At 34.0% G+C, this 14,739-nt stretch overlaps 1 protein-coding gene across 1 annotated transcript in view; it reads left to right on the top strand.

Annotated features, from left to right (window-relative positions):
- Positions 1-14,739, top strand: part of PSPC1 (paraspeckle component 1) — a 42,974-nt gene that overhangs the window by 15,318 nt on the left and 12,917 nt on the right. The window contains 1 exon segment of the mRNA XM_018071054.2: positions 14,562-14,619. Coding sequence (XP_017926543.2) covers positions 14,562-14,619 — 58 coding nt within the window.

Here is a 14,739-nt window from a genome sequence, read left to right as displayed (position 1 = left end):
AAAACAATATTGTATTTTTCAACAGCACAAGTACTTTTTAAAAAAAAGTACTTCTGAGTGCTGGTTAATACATTAATTGTTCAAACATGCAGTGGTTACTATCCAGTTGCGAATCACTTGCTTAGATTTACACTGTTAAATCTCAGTTGGAACCTTTTTACCAAATAATTCCAGTGTCAGGAAATACTTTTATTCATGTCACCAGCTTAGAGTGATGTGGATTTAGTATATTAAAATAGTTTTCATGTATCTACGATATGTAGGAGTTGTAGTCTTAGTTTTATGATGTACAGATTTAATTCTGTAGTAACAGTGTGAAATAGGTGATTATTGTAGTTGATGAAACAATAGTTGCAATAAAAACTTACAGGTCATCTTCCTGATAGTTTAAAGATTTTTGGATGTCCTTGCCCTCTTCCCTCCGTGGAAATTCCTCTTTTTCAAAGTGTAACTTGCATACGTAAGGAACTGATTCCTGTGAAATGAGTTTCAACTTCTGAATGCTTCGTGTTCTTTCATGTAAGACTTCATATATTAAATACTTTTCTTTTTAATCTCATAGTCTTTTCAGGAATTATTTGTAGATGTTTTGCTTTTCTTCAGTTTTTCTTGCAGGAGCACTGCTGCTCAAGTGTGTTGTGTAAGTATCGGCATAAAGTGGCAGCCACGAAAGCAGTGGAGATTGCTTCAGCAGTGGAGATTGTAGTGGACTTGTATCAAAAGCTGTAAGACAGATGAGGGCAAGGGAGTAAAAAAGCACATTGCAAAACAAGAGTGAAGTTCATAGCTTCATATTCCCACCATATTTAGTTTTTCTTCTAAGAGTTTTGTCCTTCTTTGGAGCATTTATAAATGTAGCTTTCCATTTCTTACTGTTTGGAGCCTACTGAGACGTGTCTTATCCCTCACCTCTACGTTAACTTGCAAGTTAAGCCATTAGACATGTTTGAAACAAGGCTGTCAGATTTCCTTGGACTTCTCTAATTCAGGAGTAGTTTTTTGCACTTTGTGCCTCTCAGGTGAATGGAACTGTATTTTTATCCCGTCTTCTGATAGTGTTATGCTCAAAAGCTCTAGTAGTGTAAGCAGTTTGAATTGTTCACAGAATCATTTCCTACCTTACTCTAGACTAAGGCAGATGCCCAGTGAAATTAATAAAAAATTTCCAAGGATCTTTTCAAATTTGATCTGTTTTCTAATAATGTTGGTTATTTTATCTTGACAGCTTAGTATACTTAGTGAGGCTGATGCTGGTGAAGTTTTGAGAGGTTGTATAAATAAAGTCTTTGTTTCTTGATGCTTTATAAAAGCTCTTTTTTATAGAGAGAGACATGAATTACCTTCTTACTGCAATCCAGCATACATACTTGTGGAAGCAGTAGCTCATGTTTGACACTTTAAAAGCCTTTTAAGGTAAAACAAGCTTGGAGAAAGGCAGATCATTAAACATAGAACTAAAAAACACCAACCTGACAAAACATTCCTGCTTTTCTTGGCAGTGGTTTTACTTCAGTGATCAAGTTTCTTCCTGTGCCTAAAGCAACTTGCTATAGGCCTTTGAGCAAGCAGTTTATAAATATGCAGTTTGTGGTTTTGTGGGTGGTTCTAGTTTTGGCAGTAGCATTAAATTATTTTTATTTTTGCAGGAGTGCAGTGATATACACCAGTGGAGCAATTCTTAAATCATGCGTTTCTTCTATTCCTTTGTGTTTTGGATGCTAAATTTGTTCCTTTAGGCAAGAATAATACTTTCTTAACAGGCCTTAAAATATTCAATTCATATTATTTTCAGAAACTACATACATTATTTTCAGCCTTTAATTACATTGTCAGGTAGGAAAAATTATTTTAACTATCATCTGCTTTTAGTATGCAAAGACACTGCATGAAAACAATGCAGAACTTCAGCCATCTTTTTGTGGCATATTATGAGCTTATATACATAAACTGAAGCTATTTGTGGAATAAGATATCTTTGGGTTGTAAGTATTCTATGACCATTTTAGGATGGTTCATAATTGACTTTCTAGATTAAGTTTTTGTGTCTCAAGGATGCTGCTTAAAGTAATTTTTTCAGTAATTACTTGGAGCAAATTCGAGCAAATAATTGTTACAATGTTTAATTTATAATTTTGTATTTCTGTATGTATGAACTGTGAGTATTTAGGTGATATGATAAATTTTTTGTGCTATATTTAGACTAATCTTTTACTCTGTTGCAGTCGTTTTCTAGTGTTTGCACAAAGTGCTTTAGAAAATACTAATATGTACTTCATGTGAACTTGCAAACAGAACAAGTGACTATTCATAAGTAATTTTTGTACCTTCATGTGCTATCAAATGTGCATAAACCTCTAGCATGAAATTAGGTGTTGCAGTATGCTTTTAAGCATTTCCAGATTTGTTCTCTTCTACAGTAATTGATAAGGAATTTTTCTTCTGTGTTCTCTAGATTATCTAGTTTTGTTTATAATGTTATTTTCCCTGAGTAAGACTGATGATCAAGAAACTAAAGGCCTTTCAGATGTTTCAGATATTTCATATGTAATGGCAAAATGTCATCTGTCTTTGTCAGTCTTGGTGTTTAATGAGGCCTCAGCTTTAGCAGATGCCATTTTTGTTCAATTATTAATAGAAAGACCTCAAATGCATCTGGTATGCTTGTTTGTAAAATACTCTGTTTGCATACTTGGCTTTTCCCTGTTTCATAACAATTTTATCATAAAATGATAAATGATTTTATCATAAAATGATTTTATCATAAAATGATAAAATCTCTTAAAGCGCAGATTTACTAAGTCTATATTCTATATTTTAATATTATTTCCAAAAATTATTACTGCTCACAATTTAAAAAAAATTGCCTATCCAACTTAAGTTCCTCAGATATGGAGTTCTTCAGTTTTTTATATTCTGACAAGTAAGAATGAGGCTTTTGTAATTTGTTTGATAAATGCCATAGATATTTTGAAGAAGCTAAAATTAATGTTTGCCTTAATAATTTTCATTTTTTCTTCCTCAGCTACTGCAGTTAAGTTTGACTTGGAGTTTGTACACGTATTTACCCAGACTAAGAAGAAACTAACTCTCAGTTTCAGTTGTCTACTTGGTACCTATTTTGGACTCACCCACCTGTCTGAATCCTGAGATCTTACTTGGTGGCATTGAGAATTGCAACCAAAATAAGTTCCTCCAGTTAGAAAAGTCTGTCTTTATTCAAAGGGTCTATGTTTAAAGAAAGAGGAAAACACCCAAGAAGCAATAAGTGAAATAGTATTTTTTGGTGTGAGGAAACCTGTTAAAGGGTCTGTTGCGTAGTGTGAGGAAAGCTTGTTTATAGATCTGGTTTGTCTCTTACAGATAGTACCTTCTGAGTATTTTTTTTGTGTGACCTTTTGCTTCACCTCTCACGTTTTGCTTCAGTAGCTCTCATAGAGCAGAAAATTTTAATAATGATAATGAAGTAAACTGAGACATAGAAATTAGCTTGTCTTAGTGCAGTTCCTTGTCTATTGATACCAGCTAAAGGTTTTTTTAATTAAAATATTTATAATTTTTCTCCTGAATATTTCATAGGCCTTTTTGTGAGAATAAGTTCATCTCATTACCAGAACTAGTGCCCTTCTTGTGTCTTACCTGAAGAAAATGGATTTTAAATCTGATACTTCTGTCTTCCATCAAGTACACTTTAATTTTCCAGAGATTAGGTGTTAGATTTATTAGCATTTTTAATATGTAGTGATTTTTGGTAAAAAGATCGGTTTTGGTAGAGCTGTTTTGTAACTGTTCAGATGGGGAGTTCTATAGAAACTAACACTTAAAGAGTCAATTAAATATATTTAAAGTTTGCCATTTAAAGATGAGTTTTCCTGAACGTTATCTTAGAAACATAGGTTTGGTTTGGAAGAGACCTTTAAAGGCCATCTAGTCCAACCCACTTGCAATGAGGAGCGACATCTTCAACTACATCAGGTTGCTCAGAGCCACGTCCAACCTGATCTTTAATGTTTCCAGGGATGGAGCATCCACTGTCTGTCTGGGCAACCTGTTCCAGTGTTTCATCACCCTCATTGTAAAAAAAATTCTTCCTTACGTCTCTAGTGTGAATATACTCACTTTTAGTTTAAAGCCATTACCCCTTGTCATGTCACAACAGGCCCTACTAAAAAAATTTGTCGCCATTATAATTTCCTAAAATGGCTACTGGCTCACTAATTTAGGCCTAGAATTGTGTAGGATGAAAAAGTGTTTGTGTTAGTTTTGTTTTATACGTGGCACAAAGCACACTGCTTTTAGTAGAGTTCCTGAATGCAGTTTTGTGTATCTTTTTTTTGGCACGATAGCTTGTAGTTGTCTCTTCTAAACATATTAACATAAAAGATCCAAAAAAGACATGGAATTAGATTCTTCAGGCTTTGTTTCTCTTCTGTACATGGTGCTGGTTTTTATAACTTTCTAAGTATTATTTACTTATCGAGTCTTCTCATTCATTTCCCCCACTCTTTCTGAATTATTAAACATTTGTTTAACTATAGGGGAACTTTTATGTTTAGGTAAGATCCAGCTGTTTTTGTTTGTCCCTAATGATTGTGATCCCCATTGTGTCCCTAACATGATTCTGACCTTTGGGTCTATACTACATAAATAAATACTAGTCTTTGTTGGATATCTTTTGATGAAAGCAGACACTGTAGCTGAAGAGTTACTGTGTGTGGACTTGAGTTAGGGTATTTAACTAGAAAGCAATGTTTCTTAATATTTTTGGATTTGTTTAGATGACCACTTTCTTAAACTTTGCAAATACTAGAATTGCCTGGTACAGTGTATTGTTTTCCTCAGTCAGATCTTCATTTATTCAAATGAATAAATGAATGAAGATCTATCTTTATTCAAGTCTACCTCATGTTGCTTCAGTTTTACAGTAACTGGCCTACAGGTTGTAAAAACTACTAGCTGGAAAATTATGGAGCCTGGTTTCATGCCAGAAAGTTTCATTTATGCTTCTCTGTTCATGTTTTTCTATGTTTTATGTGCTGTATTTGTGGACAGGCCAAAAGTTTATTGGAAAAATCTTAAACTGAACTATTCTGGTTGTAAGCAACGTATGTAACTATATAAAAGAGAGTGTTTGCTTGTTAGAAGTTTCTCCTACAGGACCTCTTTGTAGCATTAAAAAACTTCGGCTTTCAGCTTCCTTTTGGCAAATACTTGCATGTTCTCTTACTTGGGAACTCAGATGAGTTACAGGATAGCAACTACAAGTGGACTGGATTTTTTGTTATAATTTAGTCAGCGTATCTAGTATCTGCTTGGTGAGGAAAAATTGTTAATACAGAAGTCTGGCAAAGAGTCAGATTTAGTGCACTGTGACTATAAGTAGTGCTACTTTTAAAGTGTTTTAAGTTGATTTTGCTGTGTTATCACTGACACTTCAATTAAAAAGTAGGTAAGATTTTTACAGAAATACTTCATGATAAAGGATATTCTTAGGTGATTAATTTTTCTTCTAAGTAAACATTGAGGACTTTCACTACATCTCATCTTTGAATCATTTGGGGAAGGTGGTTGTTTTGAACCAATCCAGTGTTCACTCTTTTTTAATATTTGTATGGATTTGTTTTTTGTGCAAGGAAAACTTAACATTTGGGAAATCTAAAATGCAGCATTCTTTTATGACACCTGATTTTCATTTAAGTATTTTAGTGCATTTGTGCATGATGGTACAGTTAGCCCAGTCTTTGTTATCAGTTAAGCAGCCCTTCAAATCCTCACCCACCAGGGGAAATTATGGAGTGCATCTTAAATCATTTGCAGTCTATTCTGTGAAAGTAAGAAATGCTCCCATGGAAGTCTGTTTTGATACTTACCTGTTCTCATGACATTTCTTTAGCTCAAATAAAACCAGAATAATTCTAAGATGCAGCATAAAATTCTCTAATATGCCCGTGAAGTTGTGAACATATTGTGAATGTAGCGTAAGTGTATTACATGTCTGAGTTGGGAACTTGGTGATATGATGGACATTTCTTCCAGAGAGTAGTTTTATGGGTAAGTAAACAGTAAAATGCCTTTGAAAAAATACTTGTGTTATGTTCAGTTCTTGATCTGTATTTAATTTCTTTACTGTCATTGAAAAAAATAAAGCTGACAGAAATGGGAGAAATTGTTTTCATATGTTGGTTCCATGGATCTAAGGTGGCTCTTAGCTCCAGCAGAACCACATTAATTGACAGAATGTTGTAATGAGAAAGTTGCTATTAAGAGAATTAATATATTCTTCTCTCTTATTTTTCAAAGGATTTCCAGATCTGTTAAAAGTGGTTACCTTCTAAGCACGTTTGTCTTGTGAAAAATTATTTCTGAATTTTGCCTTAAAATATTTGACAAGAAGATTTTGACCTTTCTTGTGACTGTTAGCTGTTATATCAAGTGTAAAATTTGACAGAATATGTGTTTCTGTTTTTCTCTCAAATAATCAACAGCAAAGGTATTTGGAAAAAGCATCCTTCTTCGCAGTTACATCCTCTGAGAGTGCTTCATAAACAGTGAGGGGACATGGTAGGATTTTCCTTTACCTGGATGTAAATGATTTGAAGGTGATTAAGTAGAGGCATGGAATTAAAATACTTGGATTTTTTTTCCTAGCTACTGAATATATGCAGTTTGTTTGGGGCCTGATTCTGCCTTCTGTATACAGTTAATCTTTTTGTGTGGTGGATAACATTTTCCACAGGTTATGAGAAAGTGAGATACTTTTTTTGTCAGTTTTATTTTGTAGACACTGTATATACAATATTTTACTGTATTACAGCAAATGGAAATGGGAGAGGTGGGAGAAAAGCTCAGAAATAATGATATATTAATGCAGTGGTTTAAATGCAGTATTAAAGTTCAGAGAAGGAGCAAGTAACTGCAAGACAAAATAATGAAGCAGGAAAGACACAAATTTCAATATGGGACCAAGTTCTATAATCAACAAACTAGGTTCTGTGGTAAATCTTGACTTATTTTAGACTATTTTCTTTTTATTAACAAGTTAGATTGTAATTTGAATTTTTGACCTGTAATACAGCATTCTGAAAGTATGAGTTCTGTAAAAACAAAGCTGCTGCAGCTTATGTTATAAAAAGTCTTTAAAAGGCACATAAGCTTTTGAATGAAAATAGAGTTATTTGTGCTTTTATTCTAGTTAATGGCTTTTGTCTATTTACTGTACAAGATTGCAATTCTCATGTTTAACAGTTTGAGAGTTGCAGATATTTTGGACTGTTTTCCCAATCTAGTTTACTTTCTATCCCAAACTTCAACTTAGAAAAAAACAACAAACAAACCTCACAGTTTTTGAACAGTTTTATGAAAGTGACTTTTTACTGCAGATGGATTTCACTCTAAGGTATTAGCCACTTGCAGTCGACTGAAACTTTTGAGTTGTACTTGGCCCTAGTGAGGCCGCATTTGGAGTGTTGTGCTCAATTCTGGTCTCCACAGTTCAAGAAAGACAAGTTGCTACTGGAAAGGGTCCAGCAGAGGCCACAAGGATGATTAGGGGTCTGGAGCATCTCTTACGAAGAGAGACTTGGCTGTCCTTCAGTTTAGATTTTGAGGAAAACTTAAGAATTTTACAAATCACATTGAAACTAATCTTAAGAAAAAATATTTCTTGCAGTAACATATTTTGAGAATAATAGTAATGTAATGATTGTTCATTCTTTAACATTTTCAACACTTGTAATCAGATTGTGTTAATAGGACTTGGCACCTGCTATAGATGAGTGCCAACTTGTACAATGAGATTTACATTATACTGTTCAGTAAAAATGTGTTTCAGTTTCTGGAATCCTTCAGTCGCCTTGATGCTTACAAATTTGAGGGGCCTCTAGGTGGGCTTACCGCTTTAAAATATTAGCCTAGTGGCTGGCTGTTGTGTTTTAAATAGTATTTTCTTTCAGGAGATTGTTAAATGTTGCTGATTAGTGAGGTATCCCCTAAAAGTCTTTGTAATGTGAGTAGTATTAGTGCAGTTAAACTGCTTCCTTTTCCAAAACTGTCAGTGTAGACCTGACTGAAACATCACGTGAGGATTAATGTATTGAAAAGAAGTCGGCTTTACTTCAGATTGGGTTTTACATCCAACTGTAGGAGAATGGCAAAACCAAAGCTTACCGGGAGGTTCACAGTTGTTCAGCACCATATTGTCAAAAAAAAAAAACAAACCCCAGCAAGTTGTGTGTTTTGGCAAGTAGAAGGTAGCTTTGCCTAAACAAAGATCCTGAACTGTCTTCCATTTTCTAAAGATCAGAAATGGCTGGTCTTAAGGTGAATGTGAGAGAAAATGTAACTTTTTGAAAATGATTTCTTCTAAATCTGTAAAATAGGAATGTTGAGTGTGTGTGTGCTCTCTATCACACACAAAACTGCAATCCATTTCTGTCTTTTACAGTGTTAGTGTCAGGTGATATGCTGAGAGGCTTTTCAGTAGTTAATGAAGTTATATAATGGAGTACTCTTCTACCCAATTCTTTATTAATCTGTGTAAAATACACTAGTATATGTTACAGGGTATATTGACTGATGATTTTAATATGTTGTGGTGGCTGTTTTGCACATTAATATGAATTTAGTATTAGTTTTTATTAAAATACACCTGTGATTTTAAAACATGGTTCAAGGTATAATATTTTTTTGTATTTTTAAAGAATAACTTCAGCTTAGAATAGTCAATATTTTGAGTAGTTTAACGACATTTGTTTGGTTAGGAGTTTTTTTTTCTGTGGGATTTAGATGCTGAGGACTATCCTCAGCAACTGATGCAGGAGGAAAATGAGGCCTCACAGAAGTAGGAGACTTTCTGTACTCAGAACTAAAAGCAGAAAGTGAAGATGTAATGCATGGAGGTTTTTCTCAAATACATTCCTATACTTTTGCTGTTAATTAGTTTTAAGAGAAATTTCCCTGTCTTAATAAAATTGATGCTTCCTTTGCAATCTTATTGAAATAATGGAAATAATTATTGCACTGGACTAATATATTTTTTTTTCTGTAAGGGAAAATCAGATTTTTTTTTTTTATTGTCAACAGCTCTAATTATAATTGTTACTACCATTAGGGATCTCTTTCCAATTTGTAGCATTTACTGGAATATATGTATCTGTGTGTATGTCATGTAGTGTGTATTTGTGGTTTTATCAATGTGATAGATTTTTTTATGCTTATGTTGTAACTTAGTGAGTCGTCTCCATCAGTTCTTTTGATGACTTGAGTCACTAAGGAGTAAATTTCCTTTATCTCCTTAGCCCTCTTAGGATGTTTTTCTTGGAGGTTGAGTCCTGATTGAATAGTTGACAGCTATTAAACCTAGTGAAGATTCTTTTCATTAGGCTTCCTATTTAAAAACAGAGCTCTGTAGTTTACTGTATGCTATATGTTTTACAGCTACATTTACTTTAGTTGTTACCTAGTTTAATATGTTTGTTCTGCTTTCTGCGAGGTAAGAGAGCTTATGTTTTTCCAAACTCCTGGGTGGGAGCTATCACTCAGTTCATAGAGTTTTTGAGTCCTTAAGGCTGGAAGACATCTCTGGAATCATCTCGTATGATGCCCAGCTCAGAGGAGGGATCAGCTCTGCATGTAGACTGCAGTGCTCAGGATTACACAGAAATCTTGGATTTTGAAAGATCAGTGGTTTTAATTTAAAATTACTGTTACTGTATGTGATGGAATAAACTGAACTGTTTGGGGATATTGTAACTTTTGGATCTTACATACAAATCTTAATTGAAGGACAAGTTAAAGAGGGAAAGGTGACAAGAAGGGTGGATGGAAGAGGAGATGCCACCACTTTAACTTCTTGGTGGCAGCTTAGCTTCCAGTGAACTAGTCACTGGAGTGAAATAGACATTCTGAGGAAAAGACAAATAATGCACAATCAAAACTATCCTCCAAATTCTAGTTTTGATTGCCAACTAGCAATTCTAATAACTTTTATGATTTCTGTCATTAAAATATAGGTATCTTTCAGTAAATTACAATTTGTGTAAGGTTTATGGGCATTCTACCTCCTAAAGAGGTCTTCAGAAATAATTTTTCTTTTCTAGAAAGAACTTAATAAAATAAACCACACTAGAAGGGAGTAAGGAATTCTAGTAAGAGGTACAGAAATGTCATACCTGTTTTGACAGATATGAAGTCTGATAGAGACTCAAATTTCGTTTCCATGTTAATGAAAACAAGTGAGAATCAACAGCACTGTGAATTACATTTTGCTCTAAATACTCAGCCTAGATAAAGTGCTAATTAAACTACTCCGTGCAAGTTTGTAGGGTAAGTGTTCTTTTTTTGCTAAGGCATTTTTTGGATGCCATGTCTTGGCAGTACTGTGGTCACCATTCCTTAGCTGAAAGGTGAGTAAATAGTCCCGTATTAATTGAGAAGTGTATCTTGTGGCTACAAACACTTGTAAACTGTGTGATCTGTTATCTTAATATTTCATTGGTATCTTGCTTTTTGCTGTTCTAAAATATTCCATACTATATTTATTTCATACCATAATTTTTGGATAGCTTTGTTACCATGACTGTTGCATCATTTGGAGATAAGATTTTTAATTTTCTCTGGGGTGCTGCAATTGCAAAGCCTGTTTCTTAGGAAAAAAAGTAGTATTGCTTTGTCTATTAAAAAAGGTCAGTTTTATGACTATTTGTATTTTTACTTTTGGTGTGAGAAGGGATTTGCATCTGATACATTCTCTTGTATCAATTCTTAGGTTTCTTTTCAAAACATTTGGTTTCATGGTTTTGTAGAATGAATTTAGCAAAAAACTAATACATTTAAAAAACTGAGAAGAATCATCTTGGCAGTTCTCTGTGTACTTACACTGCTGTATCAGTGGTGTTTAAGGTATAAGAGCATTGTGCATGATACACCTCAAATACTAGAGAGACCTGGTTTCTAATACTTGTAAAAGGGGGAGAATCCATACTGTATGAAATGTAAAATGTATAATTTGAAAACTGAATTCAGTATTTTTGTATAGATCTGCTTTTTACAATTGACATTAAAATGAGTTGGAATTGTGAGGGAATACAATTTTTCATGCTTGTATCTAAAGCAATTAGCAAGTATAATTCTGTATTTGCCATCATAGCAATTTTTCTAAAAGCAAATTGCTCAGATAAATTGGAGGATTGTTTGCATTAATGAGTTCTGAAGTATTATATAAGAATCCTGCAACAGAAGGAATTTGGAAAGCTTTCTTCTGAGTTGTGTAAACAGTGCTTTTACTATAGGACATTTTTTGGTGTTTTTTTGTTTGGGGTTTTTTTTTGTTTGTTTGTTTGTTTTTCCTGACCTTCTCAAAAATTACCACACACTTTCCTACATGTTCTTTGTCTTATGGCTTTCTTTTCCCCCTGTATTGCATATCATCCGTTTTTCTTGTTCTCTTCCAATTAAAGTTGTTTTCCCAGGTACCAGGTGACTTCAGAGGTTCTTAATCGCCACATATTTCTCTATTAAGAGTTTAAACCCTGCTCTCTTGCTGCTCAGTTTTAACTCCCTCTTATGGGTAGTTATGGGTGGCTTTTGGGAAGGGACTGATACAGCTACTACTCAACTGAAGAAAGGGCAGTCATATAGTGAGGAAAAGAAGCTCTGAGAAGGTAACACTCTCATTGTTGAGTTCTGCAAAGGGCTTGATTATCCAAAAGTGAAGCTCTCAGGTGGGCTGTAATTACCAACCAGTACTGGTTCAGCTACTCTGTCAAACTGCCTGTTGGTACTTCTTTCTCTGTCATCTTTTGGGCAAAACCCATGGACTAGTTGACCTAACTTACTTGCAATAACATGTTTATGCTCACATAGTAAAGAGTTGTCTAGGACATGATTTGTGTGTGATAGGACTAAATTTTTGTTATCGTCTGGACTCCTGCAAATACAAGTTGCTGGTATGTCGAGCATTTAATGACATAATGATACATACTATCAGTTAACATTTGAAATTGGGTATTTTCTCTGACAGAAAATTTGTGAATTCTGTGTTTAACAGTACAGAAGAGTTTTCCTGTGCTGAAAATTCAAGGAACCATGATAAGTTATGAACATGCAACAGTAGGAATAATAATAATAATTCTTGCAGGCACATTGATAAGCTAATGGGCAGCAGAGATCATAAGGTACATTTATGGATCTTGATTTTGTTGCTGAAATACTTTTTATACTGTACTAATTCAACACCAAAGTTAAAGCTACAAAAATGACAAATAATTAATTCATGGGTTTTGTTACAAATGTTAGACTAGACAAAAAAAAAAGTAAAAATTGCAAGTTCTACCTGTCTTGCTGTACTTGTGGTTAACTGAAGACTGGTAACATTTCAGGCTGAGAAAAAATGGTTTATTGCTGGGTGGTAATGTGCTTTTTAAGGAAAGTGTACATTAAAGCTTTACAGAGCAAGCTAGTGCAGCTTTATAGCTTGGTACTTAACATCCTTAGCTAACCAGTGTTGTACTTGGCCCTGCCTTATATGGCACTTGTCATATTAAAAAAAGACCAAACACTAACCAACTTGCAGTTGAATCTGACATGAATCAAGTAAATTATGTGCACTAATGCAAAATCTGATACTTTACCTTGTAGCTAAAGAGTATCTCACAACTGTTTGTGGCATGTCCTGTTGCATGTGCACATATACCTGTATATGTGCACACACAATCTAACGAATATAAATTGATAACCATGGTGGTTTTCTGTCAGTTTGGGCTAGGGATTGTTATTAGGGATGATATACCACTTTCCTTTTTGCTTCCTCATGTCAGGGCTGAGGTGTACAAGCAGACTAATATCAACAAAGTTGTATCTGATTTCATGACGTTGCTATCACTTTATGGTTTGATCGATCCTAGTGGGGGTGCTGATTTTACTTAAAATGCCAATGGATGTTACTGTGAAAGGTCTGTCCAAGTAGTTGCATGCTCTGTTAGAAATTTTTAACATGGGTTCTAGGGTCAAAAGAAGTGATCCTCCTTAGTCTTCCATCAATGGCCTTTCGTAGCTGGACCTTAATATCTGCATCTATCTCTTAGATACCAGGCCTTATTTTTCCTCTCCACACTAAGTCATATTCTGTTGAAAATAGTGTGTAATCTTCTTATGTTAAGTACATTTTCTAGGTTAATATGAGCTACTAGAAACAAAGTTGTTAACTTGAGAGCTTTTTGTCGTATATCTTATGGCAATTTCCCATAACAGGATATTTTTACAAAATTATTGATTCTGTTCTGTCAAACAATGGTGTCTGCCACTTGAAGTGTGTGGAGATAGAAGACTCATGTTTGGCATCCCAAATATGATTGACCAAAGTGGAGTTTTGTGAACCTGTAATAATCCTGTGAATGTATTTTGGTTTTATTAATATTTCCATGTAAAAGTTGATTATAAACTGATTAGTTGCCTAGTATATGGATTTGTTTTCAAAGTGCATCTGTACTTATGCTCTTAAATCGTAAGTGGAATGATGTTCAAAATGAGGTAAATTGTTTTGCATATGCTTATTCTTAGCACACGTGTGTTTGCTCAAGCAGAATACGTTACCATTCTTGTAAAAAATTAAGGAGAAAATTTTCAATTAAGGAGAAGATTTTTAATTAAGGAGAAGAGTTTCTTTAGCTTTTGTTTTGAACTGTGAATTTGTTTCTATTTAATCCTTTTGATGTAATGAGTAATACTGCAATCGTTGAAATTATCTCTGATAGTATAATTTGTTTTCCTTTAAGTGATCATTTTTTGCCACTGGGTACTATCCTTTGAGTATTGTTTCACAGCAGGCCGTGGTTCATGGTTAGCAATGTCAGAACTCTTCTGCTGTTGGGTGACTGAGCGTCAATTGAATCTGGATCACTTTGACTTACTTGTCCGTTTAGTATAAATGCATGTTATAGTTTCTGCTAATATACTACAGTTTTATGCTGGTTTCAAAAGCATGGTCGGTATCTGAACTAGCATATCAATAGCATAGTATCATTTATCAGAACATGTTCTGCCACCAGGTTAAGTCAAAACTATTGGAAAAAAGATGATCTGGCAGATTGAGTTTATATGCCATAATATAACACATCAGAGCTTGGTTTCCAGTCAACACAAACATTTTTGAATCATGAAGCCAGATTGACTATTATTGAACCACGGCCTTTAGGCAATACTGTAATAAGACTTTTTTATTTACAGTTAAATTGTAAATATACTTATTAGTGAAAAACACTGCGTGAAGATGGATTATTTAAAGTTGATCGCATAACTATTTGGGAGCTTTAGACTGCTGCATATGATGAATTAAACTTGTGATATTTAATCTTTAACACACAAAAATGTACAGCATTGCTATATTGAACTTCCTAATCCATTTGATATTATAAAAACAAGAGAGTATAGTTAACTTCGTTCCTTGTACTATTTTTAATCGATGGAAACTTTTGAAAATTTTAACGTTTTTATTTTTATGGAGTAAATGGGAATGTTTTAAGTTCTAAGAATGATAGGTTGATCATGAAAACTATGTTTACTTTCAGAGAGAACAGGAAATGAGAATGGGTGATATGGGTCCTCGTGGAGCAATTAACATGGGAGGTAGGGATCTGAAGGAAAAAGGCTTCTGTAATGTAATTTTTTTTCTTTGGGACTGTACATGTTACTCAAGCACTATTAATCAGTGACAACTACTGGTAAAAAGGAGTAAGCAATATTAGG

The sequence above is a fragment of the Manacus vitellinus genome, unplaced genomic scaffold (genome assembly GCF_001715985.3).
Source record: "Manacus vitellinus isolate BGI_N305 unplaced genomic scaffold, ASM171598v3 scaffold_2_pilon, whole genome shotgun sequence".
Lineage (NCBI taxonomy): Eukaryota > Metazoa > Chordata > Aves > Passeriformes > Pipridae > Manacus > Manacus vitellinus.
The sequence above is the reverse complement of the archived record's forward strand: the minus strand, read 5'-3'. Positions and strand labels throughout refer to the sequence as shown.